The 12,911-nt window shown below is 36.8% G+C and overlaps 1 protein-coding gene across 1 annotated transcript in view; it reads right to left on the bottom strand.

The window, feature by feature from the left end:
- TENM2 (teneurin transmembrane protein 2) overlaps positions 1–12,911 on the bottom strand; it is an 834,696-nt gene that overhangs the window by 138,383 nt on the left and 683,402 nt on the right. The window contains 2 exon segments of the mRNA XM_032208490.1: positions 3,143–3,328; positions 4,187–4,387. Coding sequence (XP_032064381.1) covers positions 3,143–3,328; positions 4,187–4,387 — 387 coding nt within the window.

Below are 12,911 nucleotides of genomic sequence, written 5' to 3'. Positions count from 1 at the left end.
ATCATGTTGATTTTCTCACTTTCCTCTAGATTAGATTGAAAAGCTTAGAAATAGGAAACTGAAGGTTTTTGAAACTCTCTCATTTCCACCCAGCCATTTTTGCTGAATTGCTGCCTTTGTCAGAGACAGTGCTTTTCCTCTTTTTTTAATCTTCAAATCCTATTCCATCTCTTCCAGAAATTGTTTCTGCTTTTATTGCTATTATTGCCATTACTTTAAGAAAAGCAGTTAGGGGGGGGAAAAAAGTCTTCAATACAAAGAGCAATCGAATAGGACAAAACTATCCAGCGGTGTTACGAGTGAACCTGCTGGTCTACTGGGCACAGGCATAGTGGTAGCATATAGAAAAAACTGCAAACAATAGCCTTGATGAAATATAAAGGCCCTTCCCACAAGGGAAACCCAGTATAATTTTAAAATATGTAGAAGGAATGTGTTTTATTCTAATATATTCAAAACACCATCTACCATAACAGGTTATGGTATTTTGCATAGTAGTCGAGGAATTTAATGGCGAATAGTCATAGTATGGTCAACTGTGGAGAAGGCCAAAGATATGAAAGCATAATTTTAACATCCTTTCTGCTGGAAACAAGTATCACAGTATCAATCAAATATCTCATATCGTTGACTAGGTACAATGTTTCAAAACATTGAATATGGGAATTGATTTCTTCCTAGATGTTCTTTTCACACTGTGTATTTATTACTGTTGGCTTTCACGGATGCTCAGTTGAACCCAAGCACAGTTGGTAAAATTCCATCAACATAAAGCAAAATTAAATGATCTCCTCTCCCCTGTAGATCCTTATTCTTTTGGAAATCAGGCTTTTGGCATACCTTCTAGGGGCAGAAAATAAATGTATGTCTCTTCCTGTTCCTGTTCCTACCAGCAATATGTTTAATCCTGACACTCAATGTGACAGTCAATAGATTCTAATGGTCTGAGAATGGAATATGTCTTACTTTCAGCTGTTATTCATTGGGTAGATAATTAAATTCAGCTATTCACTGTGGCTTAGTATCTTTTTGATAGTGAGCTGTAAAAAGGCTCATCCCAGTATATATGAAAATAAGGCTTTTTTGTTTCCATGTATCAACTTACACTTACCTAAATTTCATTGACCATCCACTCAATGTTATTTCATAGGCTGTCCACTCAATTAAACAGATCCCTCTGGAGACCTTCACAATCAATTTTTGTTTCAAGCATCCTGAACAGTTTAGTATCATCCATAGACCTGCTTGGTACACTACTTATCCATGTGTTCAGATAATTTATGAACAAATTAAAAAAAAAACACCAGTCTCAATACAGATCCCTGAGACACTAATGAAGATTCTTAATACTTCCAAAGGTCCTCCTGTTTTACTACCCTGTCAAAAATAAATTAAATATTTTCATATTTGGCCTAAAAGTCACATAGAATCATTTGAGTAATCAGATCAAAATATATCAATTTTTGGGTGCACAGTAATGTCAGATTAACAGTGCAGTCATATACATGGCTACAAAGAAATAAATACCATTGAATTCAGTGGGGCTTATTCCCAAGTAAACATGTATAGGATTGCTACCCAATACCATAAAATCACAAACAAATACATAAAAAACACTTTAAAAAACAGACATTTTCACAAGTTAGAAGAACAAGATAAACCTTTTAGGAACATTGATTGATTAGATACAAAGCTCAAATAAACTTAAAGTGGCCCTCAAATCTGATCCCCATGGATTAAAAAGAGACCTTGCAGATAAAGAAACCAGCCTGCATCAGCTAGAAAAACTGGTTTCAGTAGCAAGTAAACTGTATGCTATGAACCTCAGTATTACCTTGAAATATGTTGAAGACAGACATGCATTCCAATTTAAGTGTCTTTCCCAAAAGGTTTAGCTACCCAAAGAGACTGAGACACCTAAATAATAATAAAAGACACAAGTCTGACAAGCACATTTTGTTTCAAAAGAAAAACAATTAACTGGGAACCGGGCGGTCCTTTTAGAGTCTCCAGTTGCCATTATAATTTCAATTCTTATTTTGACTTTTTAATGCTGTAGCAGGTTTTTTTAAGGGTATTTTGATAAGGCTACTTCATCTGGATTGCCACAGTTTAGATGGCCACTAGCTATTATTAAAAAAAAATGCTGAGAAATTTAATTCTTTGCTAGCATCTATTTACTGACCAGAGTTTTTCAATCTAGATTGGGTAGACCTAGATAAGAAAATGGAAATGACATGGGGAAACATTCCCCCCCACCCAAATTGAGGGAATTCCTATCTTAACTTCAAATTGTACACAGAGGGGTATTTTTCCTTTCCAAGTTAAAGACTAAAGATCTGATCAAGAAAAAGGCTTGCATTAGGATGCTACACAATAGACTGAAACTATTATCAGCAGTTATTTGGGTTCTCTAGGAACAGTCTGCACATTGAAGCGAGACCTTTAGTAATTTGTGTTTAAAATTCAAAATAATCCAACAGATCTAAAGCAATCTGTATTTATTATTACTTTCTAGGTTGACATATAACAAAAGCAATGCAGTTGTTTTTAGGCCTGACACTCTGCATGATGCCAAAGCTGTGCTGAGCGGCCCGCTGTTAGAAAACGGTAGACCATCGTGCTGTAGCATTGCTTCAGCCGTCCCATGCTGTGTCAGTCTATAGGCAAACATCATGACCACTGTCACAGCACAACACATGGAAATACTAGGGAGCTATTTCTGTAACAACAGGAGGGCAGTTCCCTCTCAACTTGACCCCTGCTCTTGATGGCTATTGAGGTGATTCACTCAGAATGAAATATTTAATAAAGAAGTAGTTCAGAAAATGGGCCAGCTAAGGGAAAGAGGGGCCAACGGTTAAAATAACCTCTTAGTTAAATTGGGTGGAGCAATCTCATCAGTAGGATATCCCTGCTACACCGAATCGGGTATGAAGAAGGATAATTTGTATTGTTGCAAGTTTTAACCTGCTACCAACTATAAAAAATATAGTCTCTGCTTTAGCATTCAGAATTAATGATTGGAAGCAGATGAGTCCATAAAGGGACAGCCGGTTGCCATACACAACTGTAACTATGTTTCTACAAGTTATGAAAAGAAAGCAATATGTGCCTGTTTCGGTGGCTGTCGTTTGCCTACCAATGGTGCAGTGCTCCCCATTCCAGCCCTCTCGGCATTCACATTTTCCATCTTTACAAGTCCCATGTTCTGTGCAGCGGGGATGACAAACACGTTGGTCACAGGCTATCCCTGTCCAGCCCTCTTCACAGCGACATGCTCCGCCAATGCATACACCATGAGTGCCACAGTCTACAGCACATACTTCTGAAAAAGAATAAGAGAAAGAGAGAGATGGAAATTATCCAGCATTGCTTATTACCCAGTATAGTTATGAAAACCAATAGCATTTTGAACACAGGAGTGATGATTATTTTTCTTAATTTAATTTGCTTATTGTCTGACTCCCAAACAACTCTGGGTGGTTGTGTACTTTTATTGCTATAAGCAAGCAACACATGATAAAAACTTCTACAAATGAGATATTAAATCTGTTATTATATCGCATCCAAGCAGTTGGTATTTTGTTGAGAACATCAACAAATAAGAGACCACAAATTAAAATTTCTGATATAGTATATACATGTACTTCATTGCCTTAAGTATTTCCAAAGGTGAGCTCAATAACATCTACCATTATGGTAGATGTGATCGTGAACTTAAAGTTTCAGAAACACACATTTTCGACACTATCATAAAACAGGATTACAAAAAATACAAGGGGTGAAAATCAAAACATTGAAAGATAAATCTTTTTTATATTGATTCGATTAATCATGGGTAAAATGTCAGTTACACAGCATTTCAGAATTCAGGCAGAGTTGCCAAGGATAAAGGATAGTTTGAAAACAGGATAAAGGATAGTTTGAAAACAGGATAAAGGATAGTTTGAACATTAAATGCTCAAAATCACTGCAATAAAAGACCAACCTCTTATCGTTCCTACATTGTAAGCTGTATGCAGGATTTGGGGTATCCAAATTTACATTAGGTTTCCAACTCTTAATGCAACAGTTGAATTTGACCAATGTGAATTACCTCAAGTAAGTACCCAGAGACCATGCAGTCTATTGGATATCAAGAATAAATATTCTAAAACTAAATGGTTTTGGTTTTTTTCCTTACCAACGGAGCAGTCAGGACCCATCCAGTTGGGATCGCAGTTACAGAGGCCTGTGTCAGTGAGGTATGTGCCATGCCCACTGCACTGGTCTGGACATTGGGCACGTGGAAGTTCACAATTTAAACCTCCCCAGCCTGGGCTACAGAGGCATTCTCCATTTACACAGACACCATGGTTGGAACAGGATGGATCCAAGCAATCAACTGAAACGAAGCAAAACAAAACAAAACAAAACAAAGTCAGTGAAAAAGGTCAGGGCACTGAATACACAGTCTGAATTGACATCAGTTGATGGATCTATGCTCAGCAGGTTCCTTGCTGTTGAAATGGACTGCAGCAAGCTTGCTCAGTTGTTTGTTAGGATTTTCTAGGAATCTGAAAACATAAAAAGGTCATCCCGCTTGCTATGAAGAAATTTCAAGAACCAGGTGGTGTTAAAAAAAAGGAGGGGGGAAATAGAGGGAAGCATGATTAAAAAAAAATAGTAAGACTGTTTTGAGGCCAAAGAAGAAGAATACATATTCCAAGCAGATACCAAACACTGGGATCCTTAAACAATTTGTCAATAATCCTGTAAACTTTACAATGACACAAACATAAACAGAATAAGGTTACTTAGCTACTATGGCATTCTTTGTATTTTATGTATTGAGGCTTCATAAGTTTAATGAAAGGAAGCAAGGAAGTTTGTCTTCTCACTGTCTTTCCCTAGTCAATTGAAGTCCAAAACCTGAATTTTTTTTGTCACTAAACATGAATCTTGCCTATGTAAACTTTGCAAATAGCTTCCTTCTAACGTACATTCAAGCAGAGTACTACTTAAAAAAAAAAAATCTCAGAGTGATTTATGACTCCCTTTAACTTGGGCTATAAAGGCCAAAGAGGAGCACAAAATGTGTATACTAACACAATTCAATTTGTCAATTACATCTGAAACTGCATATAGTAAAAACAGTTCTCTAAGCAGGATCACCACTGCCTGCTCTTTATCCCTGAAGCAATTGACAAACAATGCAGTTGCTTATATTCCTTTTTCTCATGCTTTCCACTGTACAGTATCCTTTGCTACCATCTGTCAAGCCTTCCTTCAACAGAACTGGCATAAAACAGTGCCAAGCAGCCACTCCTCATCCCTTTTATTTAGCTTTGTTCAGTACTATACTTAGAACAGAAGTGGGTTCCTACCAGTTCACACCTATTCGGTAGAAACCAGTTCATCAAATCTACAGAACCGGTTAGAAGAGTTTCCACCAGTGGACCCGGAAAGTAGGCCACACCTACAGAAAAGGTTCCAGAAAATTTTGAAACCCACCACTGCCACGCACACACACAAACAGACTGACACCGAGAGAGAGAGAGAAAGAAAGGAAGAAATAAATAAATAAAAAAAGAAGAAAGAAAGAAAAAGAGTGAGAGATGAAAGAAAAAAAGAAAAAAGGGACAGAGAGACAAAAGGAAGGAGAGAGAGAGAGAGAGAGAGAGAGAGAGAGAGAGAGAGAGAGAGAAAACACATGGCTGGCAAGCCACTCCCACCAGGTCACATGGCTGGCAAGCCACTCCCACAAAGGAGGCCACACCCACAGAATAGGTTCCAAAATTTTTTGAAACCCACCACTGACTTAGAGACACTTGCTGCAACTGGAAAACAATGGTAGCATCAGAAAATAGCTGCGAAATTAGTTAGATTTTTAAATAAGAATTAAAGACTAAGGAAGTTTGTGAGTGAAGGTAAACACATTACCTTTCTACCACTGCCCTCCCTGATACTGAATGGTACTTATTTAATTGTCCATTTAATAATGTTGCATAAGCATATTTTTCCCCACATAGCAGCTTTAGCTTCATTAGTTCCATCAATACAGTGACTTTCTATCATGTTGGATTTCGGTTTTCATAATTCTCAGCCTGAACGTCCAATTGGAAATTATAGGATTTAGTTCCCTGCATCTTGAGAGCCTAGTTTAATGAATAAATCTGCAAAATGCCTTGTAAATTGAAAGACAAGAGGATAAATTTTCAAGTACGGGTAGTCCACGACGTACGACCACCAAGTTTGAACCTAAAGTTTCTGAGGCTTGTTAAGTTAATTTTACAACCTTTTTTTGCCACAGTCATTAAGTGAATCATTGCAGTTGTTAAGTTAGCAACACGATTGTTAAGTGAATCCGGTTTCCCCATTGACTTTGCTTGTCAGAAGTTCGCAAAAGGAAATCACATGACTCTTGGACACTGCAACAGTCACATGCAACCAGAATTTTGATCACATGACCATGGGGATGCTGCAACGGTCGTGAAAAATGATCATAAGTAACTTTTTTTCAGTGACGCTGTAACTTTGAACAGTCACTAAATGAACTGTTGTAAGCCGAGGACTACTTGTATTTAAAATGAACAAGCAAGGCTCTGAGCCTATCCTTGAATGTCTGAAAAAGGCTTTGATAGCATTCAGCTGAATAAAGCACAAAAATCCCTTAAGAAGTTTGTATTAAACGCACCATGGTCTGAAGGTCTCCCTGCAGTGAGACTGGTGAAGTGCAGCCATGATTCCCTCTTCACAGGATCTGTACTGAATGCTTTGAACTGGATGTATAGGCACATTAAATCACAAAGCACTCAGAATAAAACAATGCTTTAATGGTTCCATGAAGCAGATGATGAAAAGAAAACTGTAGACACACTTGAGGTTTAAAATGCCTTCCCAGCATCTTGAATGACAAAGGAATATAGTTTGCTGTCTTTTGCTGAACTTAATTTATAAATGCTTTAAACAGATTAAATATTCCTTTAAAAATAGGATATTTACCACACTCTGACTATTCTCTGTATTCTGAATTAAAAATTCGGTTTTGGCAGCTTGGAACATTCAGTTCTAATGTCAAATAACTGGATGAAAAATTGATGACGTTTCATTGGAAAAACTATTCACTTCTCTGGCTGATCATAACAAACAGAAAAAGAAGCAAACTAACATCTGTATTATGTCATTTAGAACAACTACAGATAGTTCTCGAGTTACGACCATAATTGAGCCTTACATTTATGCTGCAAAGTAAAACATTTGTTAAGTGTGTTTGCCCCATTTTAGGACCTTTTTTGCTACAGTTGTTAAGTGAATCATTGCATTTATTAAGATAGTAACACAGTTGTTAAGTGAATCCGTATTCCCCTTTGACTTTGCTTGTCAGAAGGTCACAAAAAGGTGATCACATGATCTTGGGACACAGCAATGGTCATAAGGATGAAACAGTTATGAAGCATCTGGATTTTGATCATGTGACCATAGGAATATTGCAATGGTCGTTAAGTGTGAAAAATGGCCATAAGCGGGCTTCTGGTGGGCGGAGCTTAACAGGGAGTTGTTATTCTTAACAGCTCTGGAATCATGGCGTCTTTAAACAGCAATCCATCAAGCTGTTTAGCAGTTTATTTACCCTCTCTTCGGGCCTAGAAGAGAGAGGTGAGAAGTTATGCATCGGAAGCCTTCTAACTAACCCTCTCAGCCTAAACTCTGGGAGGAAGGGTGAAGCCACCGGCAGTAGCAGAGCAGCTCTGCGCCAGGGCTCATTCTGCCTTTTATTGCAGAACAAAGGTTTTTGCTCATCCTCAGCACAAATGATTTACTGTGGACTTCAAGCCGAGCTGAACCAATATCTGTGAACATCTAATTGTATGTATAAATCCTTAGCTCCATTTGCAAAGAATTCCTTCTGCTAATTACTTGCTGAAAGTTCTATAAAAATGGCGCCAAGCTGTGTAGGAGGGGCGAGTCTCGGATAGAATTTTTGCGAAGCCTAGAAGTGATTTATTACCAAGAAGTGATTTATTATCAAAAATGGCCATAAGCCACATTTTTCAATGCCATTGTAACTTCGAACTGCCACTAAATGAACTGTTGATAAGTCAAGGACTACCTATGTTTCAACACATTAGAACACATTCAACACATTAGAACCAACACAGATTCAATTTATTGACTATTTATAGTTTTTGCATATATAAATTAATGGCTCTGTTGGTTAAGAATAAACTATTACATTCCAATCCAGAAACAGAAGTATTATCTATCATTACTGGTTGGCTCATTCCTATTCTGCTCTTAAATAGGAAGAAATAAATTTAACACAATATCCTCTTGTTTCCGTAGCAGCATTTTCCTCTAGGCCAGATTAGAGATCTCTAAACTTGGCAACTCTAAAACTTGTGGATTTCAAATTCAATATTCTGGCTGAGGAATTCTGGAAGTCCACAAATCTTAAAGTTGCCAGGTTTGGAGATCTCTAATTTAGACAAAATAAGATGCGAGGAAAAAGCAAGGAGAAAAGACATCGAGGCTTTGGCCAGAAGACCAAATTAATTGTAACGCAAATTATTTTTTTTTAGAACAACCTAGAATTTCTATTTTAATAATGTCTCATTTTGTTGCTTTTCAAGCTATGGGCATTATTTGACTGCTCTCTTTCCCTTATTTCCAAGAAGGAATAACTTTCTTGCATACGTTCTCCTTGCTAACAAATTATTTTTGCTGCATGCTTGTTAAAATTATTTTTGTCCCAATTCTATTCCTTGTATCTCTTTGTTATTCCCCCCTTGAATGCCACCCTTATTATGTAATAAAAAAAATTACATTAGAAGCTAGGAATAAAAATAATTTGGTATCTCAATTATGCTTCACAGATGAAGGAGTCTATTGCTATCTTTAAGGAGAGACAACTGGCCATTTCAGGATGTACTATAAAAGTGAAACAGTAGAAGTGCCCACACAACTATACTTCCAAGAGATCTTTCTACTGTAAAATTACAGTAGAAGATGAACCTGCCATTTTTACATACCTTTAAGTAAGTTTTTATATATTTTTCTTGGATATTGGCATGAATAAATCTACAATTACTTCTCATCAAATTATGTGGCAAAATTAATGTACACCCCATTTACAGGATGATTATAACTTTGGTAGTAAAATGGAAATAATTAGTTATAATACAATCCAGATTAGCACAGATAATTTCCTGGTTTGACTACTTCCAGCACTCTTACATGAGGGCCATCCTTGAAGATTACCAGAAGCTTGGTATGCTCATGTAATACTTCTGCTTTTCAAGCTGCACTGGTGGTCCATTTTCTTTTTAGTGTGAATCAATGTGCTTCCGTAGAATTTGGCCAGCTGCTTTCATCCAACAAGATTGGCATCAGGGATGGGCTTAAAAAATTGCAGCAATGGGTTCACTGCTCCGTTGCTGGGTGGGCATGACCATGGTGGGCATGCCTAGTCTGCCTCCTGCACCATACTGAGGAGGGGGATTTTTCACCCTCCTCAGGTTCCGGAGGCTTTCCTCAAGCCTCTGGGAGGGCAAAAACTACTTTACCCAGCTCCGGTGTTTGCCGAACTGGGTAGAATCCTAGCTAGAAGATTGCCCAAATCTGTGCAAATGCCCAGCAGCCCACCCCTGGCTGGCATATTCTATGTTCCTTTGATATTTTGGAATCCTAGAAGTCGGCTTTATCTGTTGTAATGCCTGCTAAATGGTCTATGGTTCTCCTTGAGAACCATGTACTTCCCACATTTTTATCATTTCAAAAGGCCTTGAAGACATGTTCTTCTGCCAGGTCTTTGACTAGAACAGATGTAGCCCCATATAAGGAGTGAGTGTGTGAGTGTGTGTGTGTGTGTGTCTGTCTGTGTGGTGTTCTGAATCACTATGAATCTAATCACTACTTTAAATTATGTAACATACAACCAATCAATGTCAATATCAATATTTATATATTATATTCTACATTATTTGAAATAATACACTATTAAATTCTAAACCAAACATTTCTGAAGAGGGCTCTAAATACTGATTACTATATATGCCACTTAATTATATATTACTATTTAGTTGAAAGAAGAAAAGTGGAGGCCATAATTTTTTAATTGACATTAGACTTGGATTGAAGGAGGAAATACATTAGGTTAAGTGCATTTTGTTGCAGTTCAAGTAGTTTATGATAAATTTATTTAGCACAGCAAGTTTAATCGTCTCTACTTGTTGGTTTCTAATAATTATCTTATTTTCTTCCAATATCATAAAAAACATGTTGTATATTTGAACCTTCCCTTTGTTTCCTACTTCCCTTCATCTGACTTCCAAAAACCATAAAAAATGGTTGCTAATGGATTTCAATTTCTTCAGTTAATCCCCTTAGAACCCAGAAGTATACTTCAATAGATTATGCTGATTTAAATTTATTAAAATATTATCTATTTAATTCCTCTTCTGACCAGAAGCGCAGGAATGGGGAAATTTTTTTGTATGTGTGGATTTGTGTTTTGGAAGGAGAGGGAGAGAGAAAGGGAGGGAGGGACAGATTCTCTTAGAAAGAGTTGTGATCTATAACTTTTATCTTCCTCTAATTTAGATTATACCTGCGAATACAATTCCAGCCCTCTATTTGTGCTAACCCCTTATTACAACTTGAATAACATGCCATTCTGCTATAATATTTCTAAAGATTTGATATTTTCCTTCACAGAACCAACATTTCTTAGATATCAGAAGATTACTCTCAGGCAAGCAGGAATAAAATTTTAATCCTAATGTCACCGAAGCTTTCCAAATGAGATCAGTGCCACAAACAGAAAGCTTGACCTTCTCATTCTTCTTGTTCTCTTATGAACTAAGATTGCAAAAAAGAGATTCCTAGTGTTATCAAAGAATATGGATGCCTGTCAGAGACCTGTCTTTCTAAGTTTTTATTTATTTTATAGATAGACTTGGCCCTTCTTATTCTGAACTCTGATGATCAGGGCAAGAGTCATCTTCAGGAATTGATTGCCACTGAAACTCAAAAACACACTGAATATTTGTTCTGCTATACCTGAATAAGTGACAATTTTCTGTCTTTTACAAATGTCATGTTATAGTAGCATATGTTATCTCCTGCACATGTTCAGGAGGAAGACACTGGGAACCTCTGTAACAAAATTGCAAATGATACTAAATACAACATGAAAAAAGGAGCTAATGATCAGTGGGTGACTATGAACAAGTTTCCACAAATAGTTAATTAACAAGGAAAAGAAAGCAGACACATTATAACAAACAAGAAAACATACGATAAAATGTGACTATGCCACAGATTCTATTTCAAATGTAAAATATTTTTTAGAATAAAAATTATAAATGTATTGATTTAAATTTCCTTCTGTAGTACCTGCCTTCTGGAACATTCTCCTCTCTGAGATGTTGGCCTATTGGTCTTTCAAAAGAATTGAAGACCTGCTAATATGCCTGCAAATATGAGTCCCCTTTCCTGGCTATGTTGACCCTGAGAGATCATAATGTCTCTTGGCTGCTATTTGTACTTAATATTTTCTTTGAATTGTGTTTGAACTATTTTAATTATTTTTATGTTTGTTGGCCAGTACAGTCAAAAGGTGTGAGATGAATGATGACACTAACTAAATAAATAAGTAGGTCAATTTTTTTTTTTTGGGGGGGGGGGAAGAGTATATTGAAACCTTTTCCAAACAGGATTATAATATGACGGAAAAATGTGTAAATAGAAGATGTAGTCAGGAAGAAATTCCACTAGAAAAGTAAGGTTCAATTGGCAATAAACCAGTTATCAAATAGGGAAGCCGCAGGCAGAGATTAAATACTCTTTGAACTCTTGAAATCTGCAGGAGAGATAGTTAAAATCCCAGCACTTCTATGTTAAGACATACGGAACAATGCCGCGTGGCTTAGAGACTAGAAGAAATGGTATGAGTATGTGTGTGTGTATATATACATACACACTGTTACTTATTCACTAAGACCTATATGCCATTCCAGTCAAATGTGACTCTGAATGGTTAAAAAAAAACCAGATACAGTAAAAAGCTTAAAAAGAAAAGTACAATCTGATATAATAAACAACAACCCAATATGACTGCCATACTAATAAAAGCATATGCACAACCTCTCCTTGAAGGAAGCAAAGATTTAAATCTTCCTGTTAAAGGTCCCTTGGAAGAGCCACTTCTGAATAGTCACCCAAAACCATAACTGGTATACCAAAGCAGTTAGACTCAATAGATGTGCAAAATACTGAAACAACTGTACCAATTATCAGGGAAACAAAGTCTGGCTGTGTCAGAAAAGGACATACACAGCAAGAACACAGGGATTATGATAAGATTCTGAGTTTCTGTATCCAGGGAGGTCAGGTTAAACTCACTGTCCTAGCTCTATGCTGGCAAGCAAGGAATATTTATTCAAACAGTGAGAGAATTGCAGCTTGAACTGATTTCTGGCTGAATTTGATTTTAATCTAGAAAGTGCCATTATATTATTTCTTATGCATGCATTTTATTTTATTCAATGACTATTAAAAAACATGGGTTTTTAAGATGTTTCTTAAACATTTTAGATTTATCCCATTATTGTTAATTGTCACGAGTGCATTTTGGATGGAAGATAGTGTGTAGTTCTGGTCACTGTGATACAAAAAGGATGCTGAGATCTTACAAAGTGTGTAGAGAGGGACAACAAAGATGATAAAGAGTCTAGAGGCTCAATCATATTGATGACTAGTTCAGAGCTATGTATGTCTAGGCCTTTGAAGTGAATGTTTCGGGGTGGAAGCTCATTAAAGCTCATTAAATGATCCAAACTAGAAGTAAAGAAAGTTTTTTCGACTGTAAGACCAATTAATCAGTGGAATTGCTTGCTTCCTGGAATTGTGGGTGCTTTGTCACGGGA

This window comes from Thamnophis elegans, chromosome 2 (assembly GCF_009769535.1).
Source record: "Thamnophis elegans isolate rThaEle1 chromosome 2, rThaEle1.pri, whole genome shotgun sequence".
NCBI classification, from domain to species: domain Eukaryota; kingdom Metazoa; phylum Chordata; class Lepidosauria; order Squamata; family Colubridae; genus Thamnophis; species Thamnophis elegans.
The sequence above is the reverse complement of the archived record's forward strand: the minus strand, read 5'-3'. Positions and strand labels throughout refer to the sequence as shown.